This window comes from Typopeltis vanoorti, chromosome 12 (genome assembly GCF_054136105.1).
Source record: "Typopeltis vanoorti isolate ZY-2024b chromosome 12, IOZ_Tvanoo_1.0, whole genome shotgun sequence".
Lineage (NCBI taxonomy): Eukaryota > Metazoa > Arthropoda > Arachnida > Uropygi > Thelyphonidae > Typopeltis > Typopeltis vanoorti.
Genome location: NC_143560.1, coordinates 73,806,369 through 73,821,096, shown reverse-complemented (window position 1 = coordinate 73,821,096; position 14,728 = coordinate 73,806,369). Strand labels below are relative to the sequence as shown.

The 14,728-nt window shown below is 32.1% G+C and overlaps 1 protein-coding gene across 5 annotated transcripts in view; it reads left to right on the top strand.

The window, feature by feature from the left end:
* Positions 1-14,728, top strand: part of LOC150100889 (syntaxin-binding protein 5-like) — a 710,057-nt gene that overhangs the window by 429,196 nt on the left and 266,133 nt on the right. For all 5 annotated transcript variants that reach the window (XM_090401895.1, XM_090401898.1, XM_090401897.1 and 2 more), the window contains exon 18: positions 14,419-14,507. In XM_090401895.1, the coding sequence (XP_090258021.1) occupies positions 14,419-14,507 (89 nt within the window). The remainder of the gene's footprint in view (positions 1-14,418; positions 14,508-14,728) is intronic.

Genomic DNA, 14,728 nt, shown 5'->3' with positions numbered 1-14,728 from the left:
TTGATTATTTGAGACAGATGTGGAGTATTTTAGTCTAGCGCTTCCCAAACTGTGGGCGCGGCCCCCGGAGCCGTTAGTTTTGTTGAGAAGTCTCAGATATAAGTTGCATTGTGCTGTTAAGCTGACCGTCAATTATAATTGACGGTCAGCTTAATTGTTTATTTATGAATAATTGTTTATATATGAATAATTATTCACTTAAAAGTGAATAATTATTCATGTTGCGGAAAAGGTAGATAATAGATAATATATTATTCATAAACTGTTATTTGTGTTTCTTTCTGGTTTATCTTTTAAAAGTTCTTATATTATCACATTTTTGAAATCAATGGCTGAAATCAACAGTTTCACCATTGAATATAAAGTTGCATCGTAAACGAAGAATTTAAAGAATTTTTGTAGAACGCACTTAGAACTTTTACTAGATAGCTCCAAGCATCACAGTTTTCCATAGTGTCAATAGCAATGGGAAACCTAGGGCATGCCGCCTTTTCGCAATTAAGAAAGAAATGTAATCAAAAATTATGAAATTAGCTCAGATTGAGATTTTAATGAGATACAACTACATATCCTATTCTGTGCAGTTAAAAGAAATCGTAAGGAGAACGCTGAAGTTATCATTTATTTCATAAATATCAGATATTTAATATTTAATATATTTAACATTTAATTTCATTTCCATCTCCTAATGGGGTATTAGGGTTGAAGTTATTTCCATTGTCGAAGTTCCTTCAGAATTCAGAATTTTTGTAGAATACACTTAGAGCTTTCACTAGAAAGCTACAAGCATCACAGATTCCATAGTGTGGCCCATATATTTATTTATTTATTTATTTATTATATTAAAAGCAAGCAGGCCAGAAGAACATATTTAATATTCACTTAGACATTACACAGTCATCGAAGGCTTAGTCCATTCGGCCGAAGCATATTTATGCCGCATATGTTTGCATATGGAAAGACATTAGTGTGAAACCCATAAAATTCAAATGAAGAAACTACACATATGGCATCCTCGAAAACATTTAGTTGTTTAGGAATATACCCTAAGATAGCAGTTTGAGAGCGATCAACCACAAACAAAACAAGAAACCAAAAAAAGTCGCATCACGAAGCTGCAGACAAAAACTCAAAATAATTAACACAAACAGAAATCTTGAATGTTTAATTTAATGCGACGGATTTCACGCCAGCTTGATTTGATTTTTAATAATTTGTAAAATTATTAAAACTACACTTTCAACTTGTGAACTACACTTTCCAGTTGTCATGGCGGATAATCAACAGCTTATAATATAATATATATAATATAGTATAATTATATGTAATATAATATAATAATATATATGTAAAAAGTTTTTTAACTTGGGTATATACTATGTTAAAGATACCAAGCAATTTTCTAAACTGGGTTTTAATCCTTTTTCGCAAGTAAGCATACAGACAGATTAGTGAAGTTTGCACCTGAGGTATTTTCAGGTTTGAGGCAGCTCGTCGTAAAGGTGAAGTAAGCTCTGATCACTTTCCCTTAGTATCTCCCCTAATGATAATAATCCTCTAATGACCACATGTAATAATCCAAAACAGGAAAGAGAATTGGTATACAAATGCATTGTTTAAAATGAGTAAATTAAAATGAATAAATAAATAAGGATGCACTAACAAAGATTATCGGGAACTAGAAGACTAGATTTCAGAAAAATAGATAATAAAAAGAAGTATAGAAAACAACAAAAACGACTGTCTTCAGTTTACAATGTAGAGTAATACTGCTTAAGAAACTTGCAGTTGTTATGTTTTGAATAGTATTCTAAAATAAATGCACATTATTGCAAAAATTGAAATGTAACATAATGTATAATATAATACGTATAATAATATATATAATATATGTCACTGAATAATTGTATTTCCTTACTAATTCTCATATGATTAATTTATTATCAGTATACGAAAGTTGCTGGTAATTGCAATTACATATGGAAAATAACGGGAATATAAAAGTAGGGCAAGTTTATTACATTATACATATTATAAAAGCAAGAGAAAATGCATCACTACCAGCCTAAGTGTAAATAAGTCACTTAAACTGAATGAAAATGGAAAAGTTATTTGGAAAAAAAAAGTTCAGCAAAATCAGATAACATACATATAAACTATATGATTCATTTACAGTGTAATATCATATCACTGAAAATCAATCCGCGCGGTTAGCCTAGTGGCTATGCACTTCGCAACCGTACTCCTGGGGAAGGAGTGTCCTAGGTTCGATTCTCGTCAATGACGTGAGGAGCTTAAGGAAATATCCAATTGTCTAGTAAATTTTCTGGAAAGCTCCATTGAGGGATCTTGGGCGTGGACAGCAGGGTTTTTTCCACCAGTTTATCTGGTAGTTTTCATCCCGCAAGCAGGCAAACCGGTCCAGTGAACATACACGGATTACAGTCAGGAATACTGACCCAGCCATAGGTCTGATTCCTCATCTGTTCCGGAGCCCGGATAAAATTTTGGGGGGAATGAGATGGTACCGTACCTCCTCATAAAGGGGACTCACGGCCGTGTATCATCATACGATTATTATTATTACTGAAAATCGATTAGTTTCAATACTTGGTAAATAAATTTGTTGACAAAAATGATAAATTTGTTGGTAATAGGAATTTTTATCTACAATATTGATCTTAGCATAAAGATGATAACTAAAATATTTAAATAATATAAAAAATATTTAAGATGCGCATGCAAATATCTTGTCTAATTTTAGTTCTTGGCTAATTCTCTACAAATGATATGTGTATGTATACTTGTAAATTAATAGTAAACAGTTATGTAAATTGCATAAAAATGAAAAAAAAAAAAAATAGAACAATTTCGGCTTACAGTAGAGGTCAATTTTTTTTTTTTTTTTTTTTTTTTTTTTGCATATTCTTAAATAGTTTAAACTTCCACATTGGGCAGGAATGAAGTCTGCTGACTTGGAAGGTAAGATACAAATTGAAGTACAGGTAACTCTCGTATAACGCGGATGTTAGGTTCCACAAAAATACCGCGCTGTATAAATCGCGTTATGCGAGACTCAAATCACATAGAAAAAGTAGGTTTAGGTTCCCAAATCGTTTTTTTCTTTTTTTTTAAGATTATAAACAATGACATATTCAGGTAATTCATGTAAGTTAAGAAAACATAAACTATGCAACAAATACATAGTAAAAAATTATAAAAATTATAAATTGTATGTATACTTCATAGATGTTCTTTATTTATATATGCAATAGTTCTTATTGCATACTTCGGCTGGTTTAGTTATGAATTCAAGAAGTCAGTAATAAGACCTTGCTTACCACTATGCTACAATTTTTTATTAAGTTCATAATACGGAACTAAACAAATGTCCAATTGTCTCGTAAATTTTCTGGAAAGCTCCATTGAGAGATCATTATCCATAAAATAACTTTCTTGCCAAGTCTAATCCTATTGCTAATTTCTTTAAACTGAATTCTTTAACGGACTCATCACAATCATAATCTTTGGCAGAACTTTCAACGTCATCTATTAATTGTACCAGTTCCTCCTCGTTTAACCCCCCCCCCCCTCAACCGGTCAGGACGTCTATAGACGTCCAGATAAATCTGGATACGATGAATGCTATCTGTTGAAGTTATAAGAAGTGCAATTCGGCCAGCATGTCCATTAGAAGGTGTGATAAACCCTCCCGCTGAAGAGAACAGTTAATGGGATTATCTCACGCTCATAGCTGCATCTCAGTTGTCTATAACAAGGAATGCAGTTCCTCGTTCTATGCTGGGTAACTGAATCCTAGTTATATTGGATAAACTAAAAATATAGAAATTATTTTTATTTTCTCTTTTTCTTGTACAAAGCAATTTTAATGCCTGGACAAAATAAAGGTTCTTGCATAGTTTCTTCATTTAAATATTGCCTTACCTTGGAACACTAATTTCATTTTTATTTATTTTTATTTTTTTGCTAATTTTTTTCTAATCGCTTACTCCACAAAACATTTTCTTTGTTCTCGAAAAAAAATAATTCACGATAGTTATTTGATATATTTGAATTATTTTTGAAAAAAACAGGCTGCGGAGGTTCAAGATTATGTTATATTTTTGTTCAAAATCATGTTTCGAAGATTTCCTGAAGGACGTGCTTGAGCGACTCTGCTTTATAGAGAATAAAATGAAATTCTTTAATCATATCACTAATTTTTTTCTTTATATTGTGATCTTTTTGGTTTCCCTGTATAATTGGTCATTACAAAATGAAATTAAAGGTTATGATTTAAATTGATATGTATGTATTTTCTGCTAGTTCAGATATACTAATTGTATCAGATGTTATAATGGCAAAAATAGTAAGAAAATAATCATTTACACTTTCCTTCCAAAACACAAAGAAAGGACATTGTAAATTCACCCAATGAAAAAGAAAATATTACATATTTTTCTTGTTGACTGATTTTTTTTTTTTTTTTTTTGTAGTACAAAGAAGAAATTACTGCCCATAAGATGGTAGAATACAAGAGGGCAAAAATCTGTAGATTGATTACATTATAACTAATAGAGATATGTCAGAAAAAAATTATTTATGAAAGAGTTCTAGCATCAGCAGATTTATTAGACGTTATTACTCTTGTATAAATATTTTTTTCTTCCAGTTTAGATACATGGCATTGTTGTATTTACATTAAAATGATTGGACATGTTTCCCCAAGTGATTTACGTTTGTAACAGTTGTTTTGCGAATGATTTATAAAATAAATTCTCTGAAATATCTGCAGATTGAATAAGTCTATAACCCCCCGCCCCACCAAAAAATAAGATTATGCATATGTTCCTTTTCTTTCAAAAACAATTCAAATCTTCTTTTTCAAGATAATTGAAAGAAATAATTTATAATTTTTCGATAATAAAAATGAAACTGATCATTATAAATTAAGAACTTATTTTAGATAAATACTGTATCAGCCTGTGAAAGAAATGTCTATATTTATTTCTATGTTAGGATGTCTACTAATCAACAATTGAAAACAAAACACGACATTCTTGATGTAATTCGCACTACAGCTTGAGGCACTTTAGTGTCCCTTCTGGCTAAGTGTCCTCTCTTTTCTTTCTCAGTAGCACCCAGAGTAATCTAAGCCTTTACCCTTTTCCTCCAGCTAAGAGGATTACTATCAAATATTTCTAAGACGTAGTATTTCTAAGACGTATTTTACTTCAGAAATAGCAACCAGCATCTGAAGTAGAAGTAAAAATATTTAGATTATTTTAAGAAAAAGAAACAAAAATCTGAACTTTCTACTGAACTTTCTTTTGTGGTATGCATATAAGCAGTTTTACACGTTGAAAAAATAGCATAGTGTTTCTAAAATTTCAAATAATTTCAGCAGACAGTAGAACAGCTGATTTTAGATGGCAAAGAAAGAGTACAGAATTAGAATCTGCACGGTACAACAATATTATTCTCTTATTTCTTTTGTCAAAATGGTAAAATGAAGTAAGAGATTTTGAATACTATCTGGAAACTTTTCAAACCTGTAGAAATTTAGAGTGGTTATGTAATCGAATTGCAGGAGAGAATAAGGAGGGGAGAGGGGCGTAAGCATTAGAAATTCTTCAAAATAAGCATACATTTTGAATCATTCTGTATATGATATCCTTCATATTATATTTTCAACATATCTACAATGGTTACGCACTGGATATTATCGTAATATGCATCCTACAAGAAAAAAAAAAAATATATATATATATATACTCTCATATAAATCCAGTATAAGTCTGCTTGCCTAAATAAACTGAATAAATGCTGTATTAAATTTGGTATAACAATCAACAATAAAAAGACGAAATGTGAACTGCATCCTGAATGGAGAACTTACAGAAGAAGCATAATATTTCAGCTATTCAGGCACAATTTTTAGTAAAGTTGGCAAATTTAAAATTTTAAATATGGAAATAGACAACAGAATTAGCAAAACTGGTATGGTAGGAAGGAAAAAGAACAAAGTTTCATGGAATTAGAGAAATTATTCAAAACACTAAAACTAGCTGTATACAAGACAGTGTTCGAACCAGTTTTAAAAAATTATGGATCTGAAAGCTGGTTTAGAAAAAAAAAACACTATCAGTCTAGAGACCGCAGATATTAGAGAGAAAGATTAGAAGCGTGAATAGAGGGCATCAATGGCAATATCATATTAAAAACAATGATATGAGGAAAGAACTCAACATTGCTAGCATTGAACAATTTGTTAATCTCAATACATTAGGTTTTTTTTATTTTATTTATTTATTTTTTTACTGTCAGCAGCGCTTATGTCTTATCAATAATAGAAGATCTCAAAAATAAAAAAATGCTAATATTTTGTTGTAAATCAACTTCTTATAACACAGAGAAGTATTCATTTTTACTCAGGAATTGATAAATTTTTACTACTTCTGTTTTGTCCGATGAAAATGTCCATGTACCATTAAAGAAACTTTCACTTCAACAGATGCTATAATGCAGAAGCCAGAAAACAGGTGGCTTTGTTTAACACTGAATACGGTAAAAAGACATTTATGTATTGCGATGGCAAATAAGTTTGTTCAGTTTATGCGTTAGTAAAAGTTTACGCCTTTACGAAATTTATCTTCACTGCATTTACTTTTCATATCGGTATCAATGCAATATCATTTCAATTTTCTAGCGAATAACATTTTCAGCGAATTTTTTCTGCAATCAATAGTTCGCGAGATGAATTTTTCTGATTTTTCCTCGCGATGAATTGTTCGGACACGAACATAGCCATATGTAAAAATCGGAAAAAGTAATCATTTGGGAAAATAACTCTTTTACTTAATTATTTATAGACAAATATAAATATACGCAAAAGAAGAAATCCATCGGAATCAAATCGGGACTGCGCGGTGGCCACAAGTAGTGGGATACGCGCAGTCACTATAATGTGGAGTTGCTCCATCATGTTGGAAAATGAGGCCCTACACATTCTCAATCTGGGGAAACACAAATTTCTCTAGCATATTTAGGTATGCCACTCTCGTAATCGTCTCCTCATGGAAAAAATGGCTCAACAATGCGATCATGCATGATCGCATTGTTGAGCCATTTTTTCGAACCAACTCGAAAATTCCAAATCAGAAAACTCAACTTTAAGAAACATCTCATCTCTGGAAAATGGAAGACCACAAAAAAACTTGGCGTGAATGTATAAAAAAAAGTTCTCCATCCTAAACTTATTTTCATCAAAACTGCAGAAACCGAGAAGAGAAAAATTCTACAGCTCATTTAATGAAATTGCTGAAAAGGACTTCAGCATCCTACGTTTATCAAGGATGTCAAGTGCAAAATTTGGTAGAACGAATTTCTTAGCCTATTCCTCCCCTTATTAACTGCAATTACATGTTTTCGAGGTTATTCGGGAGATAAGTGCATGCGGTACTCCTGTCTTCCCTACAGATAAATCGCTAACTGTACAATGAAGCAGGATGTACACTTACATTAAATGCTCTAAAATGCAAGAAAATAATTATTACGTTTCAATGACCGCTTCCATATGATGTCTGTATCATGAGTAACGTTCCACATTGTTACTGAACATTTTCTAAACAATAGTTTGCAAGAAAAATGACTTTTCGATGAATTCTTTCATAATTCATCGAAAATTTTTCGGTGAATTGTTTTTTCGATGAATTGCATTTTCGACGAATTGTCGTTCGATGAATTGTCATTCGAGGAATTGGTCATTCGATGAATTGCCTTTTCGACGAATTGCCATTCGTTAAATTGCCGTTCGGCGAATTGTTTATTCGGCAAATTGCTTTTTCGATGAATTGCTGTTCGATGAATTGCATTCGGTGAATTGTCTTTCGATTAACTGTTTTTCGATGAATTTGCCGGTAACCATGTATATATGTATGTATATGTATGTATATATATATATATGTATGTGTATGTATGTATGTATATGTATGTATATATATGTGTATGTATATATGTATGTATATATATGTGTATGTATGTGTGTATGTGTATGTATATATGTATGTGTATGTATGTATGTATGTGTGTATATATATATACACACACACACACACACACACACAGCAATCCCTCGATTAATGCACTCCTGATTAGTGCATCATTTTTTTTCGATACCCAAATTCGATTAGTGCGCCTATATACATCTTAAAAATAAATGTTACAGATTTTAAAAATTTTTGATCTATACATTTTTTATGGCTAACTATTTTAAAAAATCACTCACCAGGATGAAATAATTTAGTTACCGATTTGAAACATTTTACAAAGTTATTTTTTAATGGCATACTACACTATTTCCATGTACACTATGTTCCAAATTTACTGCTAAAATTTGTGTCATCTGCTTTACATAGCATTTTGCATCATATCTCATGCAATTGTTTTCCTTATCTTTTTATTTTAAATTATTTTCCTAACCTTTTATCAAAAGAATTAGTGAGCCAAAAATAGAGGTGTGAAAATGATTCGAAAAGTAATCTGATTGGAAGAAAAACTTGAAATAATAAAGAAAAATGAACAAGGTGAGTCCAGAGCAAAGATAGGACAAGAACACAAAAATGGGTGAATTAACTGCTGAATACAAAGATAAAGGTAAGGCTGCTTCAAGTTCATCATGCATGCACTCGAAATCAAAGTATTATAATTATTGAATTAGAGAGACTTCTTTTTACATGGATTGAAGATTGTGACCAAAAACGGATCTCACTAAACACTGGCCTTATTAAATCAAAAGCATTGTCTCTTTGTAACCTGGAAAGAAAGGGCTATCAATGATGGAAAAGAAGAAGAATTCCACATTAGTGCTGGGTGATTTGGGTGTCTCAAAAAGAGAAATAGCCTACATAATGTTCTAATCACAGGCAAAGCTGCAAGTGCAGATAAGGAGATATCCAGAGATTTTTAAGAAAATTGTGTAAGAAGGGGACTATTGTGATCAACAAGTATTTAATGTTGATGAAACCGGCCTTTTTTTTTGGAAGCAAATGCCTTCCAAGACACTTTTTAGTCAAATCAGAGAAATCTCAGCCTGGTTATAAAGTCGCAAAATCAAATGAAATTACTGCTAGCAATATGTGAGCCATTTGGAAGCACATTCTTCCACATTGTGCAAATGATTTTAGAGGCTTTTCAAATGAATCTAAGTTAATTAAATCTCATTCTGAGAAGTTGAGTGATTCCGACCTGCTAAATTTAGATGCACAACGGGAAGATCCTGAAGAATATGAAGAAAATTTAATCACTGACAAGCCCAAAGAGATTTCATAGAAACAATTTGAAAATAGTTTTCGTGCAATTGAAGTTTTTAAGTAGCAATGCTTAGAGGCTGACCCTCATGAAGAGAGAAGCAGTAAAATTTGCAGAAGTAGTAGAAGAGGCAATAGGACCATACGGTCAGTTGTATGAAAAAAAGAAACAGAATGCCTGCCAAACTTCGTTAGCTCAATTCTTTGTTAAGAAGCAGAATAATAAATTTATATTCTGAATATGTTTTATTGTCTTTCAGCTTCATAGTTTTCCTTTAACTAATCCCTGAGACATACCCTAATTCTTTTATAAAAAAATTAAGGGTCAGAAAATAAATCTGAGGAATGAATTATACATTTTCCCATAGGTTATTATATTCGATTGGTGCGTTTTCGATTAATGCACCTGTTTTAAAGAATGCATTTTAAAGAAAACTGTTTTAAAGAATAAATCAGTTTTTCTAATTTAATTAACTAGAAAATTAACCTGGTAATCCTTGAAGCACCAAGTGGTTTCACATGTTCAGTTAAATGCTTATGCTATTTTAAATTTAGCACAGCAAAAGCAGAATGCTTTTTTTAAATTTTGAATATGATATAATATAATGCTAGCCTGGTTGGCCTAGTGGTTAGCATATCTGCTCTCCAGCCAAAAGGCTGTGGGTTCAAATCCTGCCATGGGCAATGATGTTTGTGATTGTCTGTGGAAATACTAGTGGTGGTGGGTGTCAGATGTGTTGGTGTTGTTGAGGTTAGTTGTAGTTGGCAAATTGAGAGTGGTGGAGACAGATTTATAGAGTAGGTACCCTCCCTCGATGAGTCTTTGACAACTCTCTGGAGGTGTCAAGTAATAATAATAATAAAGAAAGCAAAGATTCAAAGACATGCAAGATTCTTATAGCCTGATTTTCTGTTTAAGTATTCCTTGATGTAAAACTGATTGATTAGCTGTTCAAACCATGCCTTTATTCATTGTCAGAGTATTGCTGCATGTCTTGAGGTCACAGCAGCTAAGAAAAAAAAATCTAATTATAGTAGTTTAAAATCAAATATCTATGAAAAGTATTCATATGGGAATTTATATATATGTGTGTGTGTGTGTGTGTGTGTGTGTGTGTGTGTGTGTGTGTGTGTGTGTGTATAAATAACAGAAAATCTTTATTTTTGTGAAATAAAGAACAAGTTGTTTATGTTATAAAAAAAACTTGAAGGTCGAAACTAGTCTGGCCCTTCCCATAATGCACAGCATTATACACATCCAAAAGGATGTATGCTTAAATTATGGAATACTTAGGCTTATGTCATAGTAAGAAATGTGAAGTTGTCAGCCTCCATATACAAGCATCTAGTTGTAAAGATACATCAAGTGCAAACTTTGATTACACTTGAAATAAAAGTTTAAACAAGAATTTCTTGGCAAGTTTAATTTAATCTACTCTTCATTGACACTTTAATCACATGTCTATCCAACAGACCTTTTTTATCTATAAAATATTTACTTACCAGTGTGAGTGAATACTTGGTTAAGAAAGGGACTGTGCTATTGTTTCTGCTGAAATCAGTTTGCATCTGTAATAACACCTTCTTAGCCAGTAGCTATTCCTAACATGAACATCGATCATGAAAAATAATTTATCATTTCATACATCAAAGAATCTCTGAAAAAACTAGCAACTGTACTTAAAAGATGCAATGTCTAAGCAACCTTCAGGTACCATATAAAAAATTAGCTCTCATTATCCACTCAACAAAAGATCTAGATCTTCCTTCCACCTTTTATATGATAACATCCCCTCACAAATGGTTGTGAACATATAGTATTTGAAGACCATCAGTAGGAATAATGTGTTAGATTATCAGGAATTCTACTTTCTAACCCAGCTGCAGATCTTTTAGTCTATTGATGCTTGCAATATGCATATCAGTGGTCTTTGGTCTTACCTTGGTGATCTTGGCAACTCTATAATTCCTGAAAACTAGTTTACTTTGGCAAGCCCTGAAAAACTGCTAATGTGTAAATTGTGTAATGATAAAATACATTCAATACCTATGCTCACAGATGTTGCAGACCGTGAATGGAATTGCTTTATATGAGAAAAGATTGAAATCTGGGAAACCATCATTGGGATTTGTCATATTCTCCACACTGTAAATAAATACAACTTATATCAAATTGCCAAAAATCTGGATATTATGAGACACTCAGGGCAACATTCGTAATTGCATTCATACAATGTCCATAAAGAGAGCTAAATATAACTTTAAATATTCAACATGTTGTTTTCCTCCCCTTTTATGTACCTGCATGCATGCACTTGCATGTTTTACATTTATTATTGCCTTAATGATCAAATAAAGTCAGCTAATTATTTCCTGAGACATTGTTTTATTCGGTTAACATGAAACTATCTGAGATCAAGACTAATGAGCACATTGGTGTACATTCTTCCACATTTACTATGATTACATGACACCTCCACAGAGAAAGACCAAGGACTCATCACAGGAGGCTTCTCTACACTACATTACTTCTCTATTCTAGTTTTTTTTTATTCCCCTCCCCCAACAACAAAAAAAAAAAAAAAAAAAAAAAAAAAAAAAAAAAAAAAAAAAAAAACTTCCATATGTGATTGACTAACTGGCCTGGTAAGTGGGAAGTGCCTGTATAAAAATTCTTCTCATCATGATGAGAATAAAACTTTTTTTTCTTTTTTCTTCTCCTAAATTGAAATCTGCATGTCCATCATTCTTCCAGCTGCACTAAAGAGATGCATTTCAATGAATTATAGATAACTCTGTCATTAAATTAGCTCACATTATCTCAATTGGTCTAACTTCCTATGAGACCTCCTTACTATAATGATGTAAAACAGTCCACTTCCTAAAAAGGATGTTACATTGTAGAATATTCAGAGCAGTTTTGAAGATATTCACACACATCACAAATAAACTCCAGAAAATCAACTATAGAACCCCCACTATTTCAGATAAATAATCCTGTGTTAGGATTAGGAAAATGAAGAAATAGCAGTATTTGTCTGCCCATCTCTTCATCAAATGATGTTTGCTATAGTCGTGGGCCAGCTGTCTCTGATTGGCTACCAGTGGAGATTGAACTGCTCCCTCAGTCTCCAAAAGTTAGATAGTGCTAAAATGGACTTGCTTACTTTCTATAGGGAATAAAAGCTTTTAGTGGATTTTTTTAGTGAAACCTTTTATTGTTTGCTTAGTTAAAGGGAGATTCTGGATAGAAACAAAAATATTTTTAGTCAAGTATAGTAAACATGAAAGTTGCAAAAAAAAATATTGATAAAAAAATAATAATAAACTCTTAATTATATTACCATAACATGTAGTATACGAGGGTTGTTTGAAATGTTTAGTAAATTTTAAGTAGACGGCAACATGATTCATTCATTCATACCAGTATCGGCAGATATCATCTTTATCATGATCCCTTGCAAAATTTTAGCTACGTGCGGCGAGTAGTTTTCGTTTGGCAAACATTTAAAATGACCGTGTTTGCATTTTTCATAAAAATGGAGAAAAATAGTTTCGTGCAGTGATAAAACATTTTTATTTGACAAAGTGGACAGGCATGCAGATCAAAGCCGAGTTAGATGCAGTTCATGGAGACTCTGCACCAGCATTAAAGACTATTTATTTTTGGATAAATGAGTTTAAACGTGGTCATAAGTCCATCGAAGCTGAAGCACACTCCGGAATCCGACTGGGTGTCTGGAGCGTGCTTCAGCTTCGAAGCACACTCCGGAGCACACTTCCTTCACTACGAAGGAAATGATTGACAAAATCCTTGGTATCATTATGGAAGATCGTAAGTGAAAGTGCATGAGATTGTAGTCATCTCAACTGAACGGGTGTATAATATCTTGCACAAAAATTTGCACATGAAAAAGCTGTGTGCACGGTAGGTGCTACGATTGTTGACTGTCGATCAAAAACTCATGCAAAAAGACATTTCAATGCAGTGTTTGGCGATGTTTCACATTTCGCAGGATTTTTTGCGTCGATTCGTGACTGTAGACAAAACTTGGATCCACCACTACACACCTGAGTCCAAGCAGCAGTCAAAACAGTGGACAATGCCCGTTGAAAGAGCTACAAAAAAAAAAAAACGAAGACCGTATTGTCAGCTAGGAAGGTGATGCCACTGTTTTTTGGGATTTTCAAGGAATTATCATGATAGACTATTTGGAAAAGGGTAAGACAATAACAGGGGTCTATTATACATCATTGTTGGACCATTTAAAAGAACTGAAGAAAAAATGGCCAAGATTGGTGCACAAAAAAGTGCTCTTTCATAAAGACAATGCCCCATCCCACACATCGGCCATTGCAATGACAAAATTGCACGAATTGAGATTCGAATTGGTTCCACATCCACCGTATTCTCTGAACTTGGCCCTGTGTGACCTTCTTGTTCCCAAACTTAAAAATTTGGCTCTGTGGGGAAAAAATTTTCTTTGAATGAGGATGTCATCAAGGCTGTCAGTGACTATTTTGCACAATTTGACAAATCCTACTTTTTAGATGGATGAAAAAGTTGGAAACTCACTGGACCAAATGTGTAGACCTCAATGGAGACTATGTTGAGAAATAAAGGTGATTTTTTCCAAAAAAAAAATGTGTTTAACTTATTTTTTTACCATATTTTTAAACAATAAACAACCCTCATATACCTTTAGAGAGTATATTCCAAAAAATAATGTCTTCTCTTTCATATTATAAAGTTTTAAAGGTAATATTAAAATTTCCTATTCTGAATTCATATTTTCCACTTGTTCTTATGTCATAATTATACTTGTTCTCAGTTATGGCATTAATGATGCTGCTAAAGCTTTTGTCTTGATTCTCATTCTTTCCTCACCTCTTCTTTTCTGTCCTGAATTTCATCCTGTCTTTGTATATAATCTATTAAACAAAGAAGAAAGTGTTACTATGAAATACAATAGTATATTTTCATTTGTCCCATTATAAAAAAATTGGCAAACCATTACTGATTATTGTTATATATTTATTATAATAAATATATAGAGTTTGAAATTGACAGAAAAGCAATGTTTATGATAAAGTCAATTTTTTTTTAAAGCATGGCTTATGGAAATGAATGTGGTCTGGCAATAGTAGACATAATCCAGAAATGCTGTCTTCTGAACCTTGGTACCCCAGATCTTTATGGTAAGTGAAAACTTTCTTTAATCTGTGAAAATGAATATAAAAGTATGCCCATTGTCCTTTTGTTAAAAAAAAAAATATATATATATATATATATTCTTAATCTGTACCTTTTGAAAATTATTAATTTTCAAATCATAAGTGCAACAACTTCATTGTTTATGAGATATATGTAATGTTGTCGACATCATATATACTAATGGTAGGTATGATCATTATGTGAC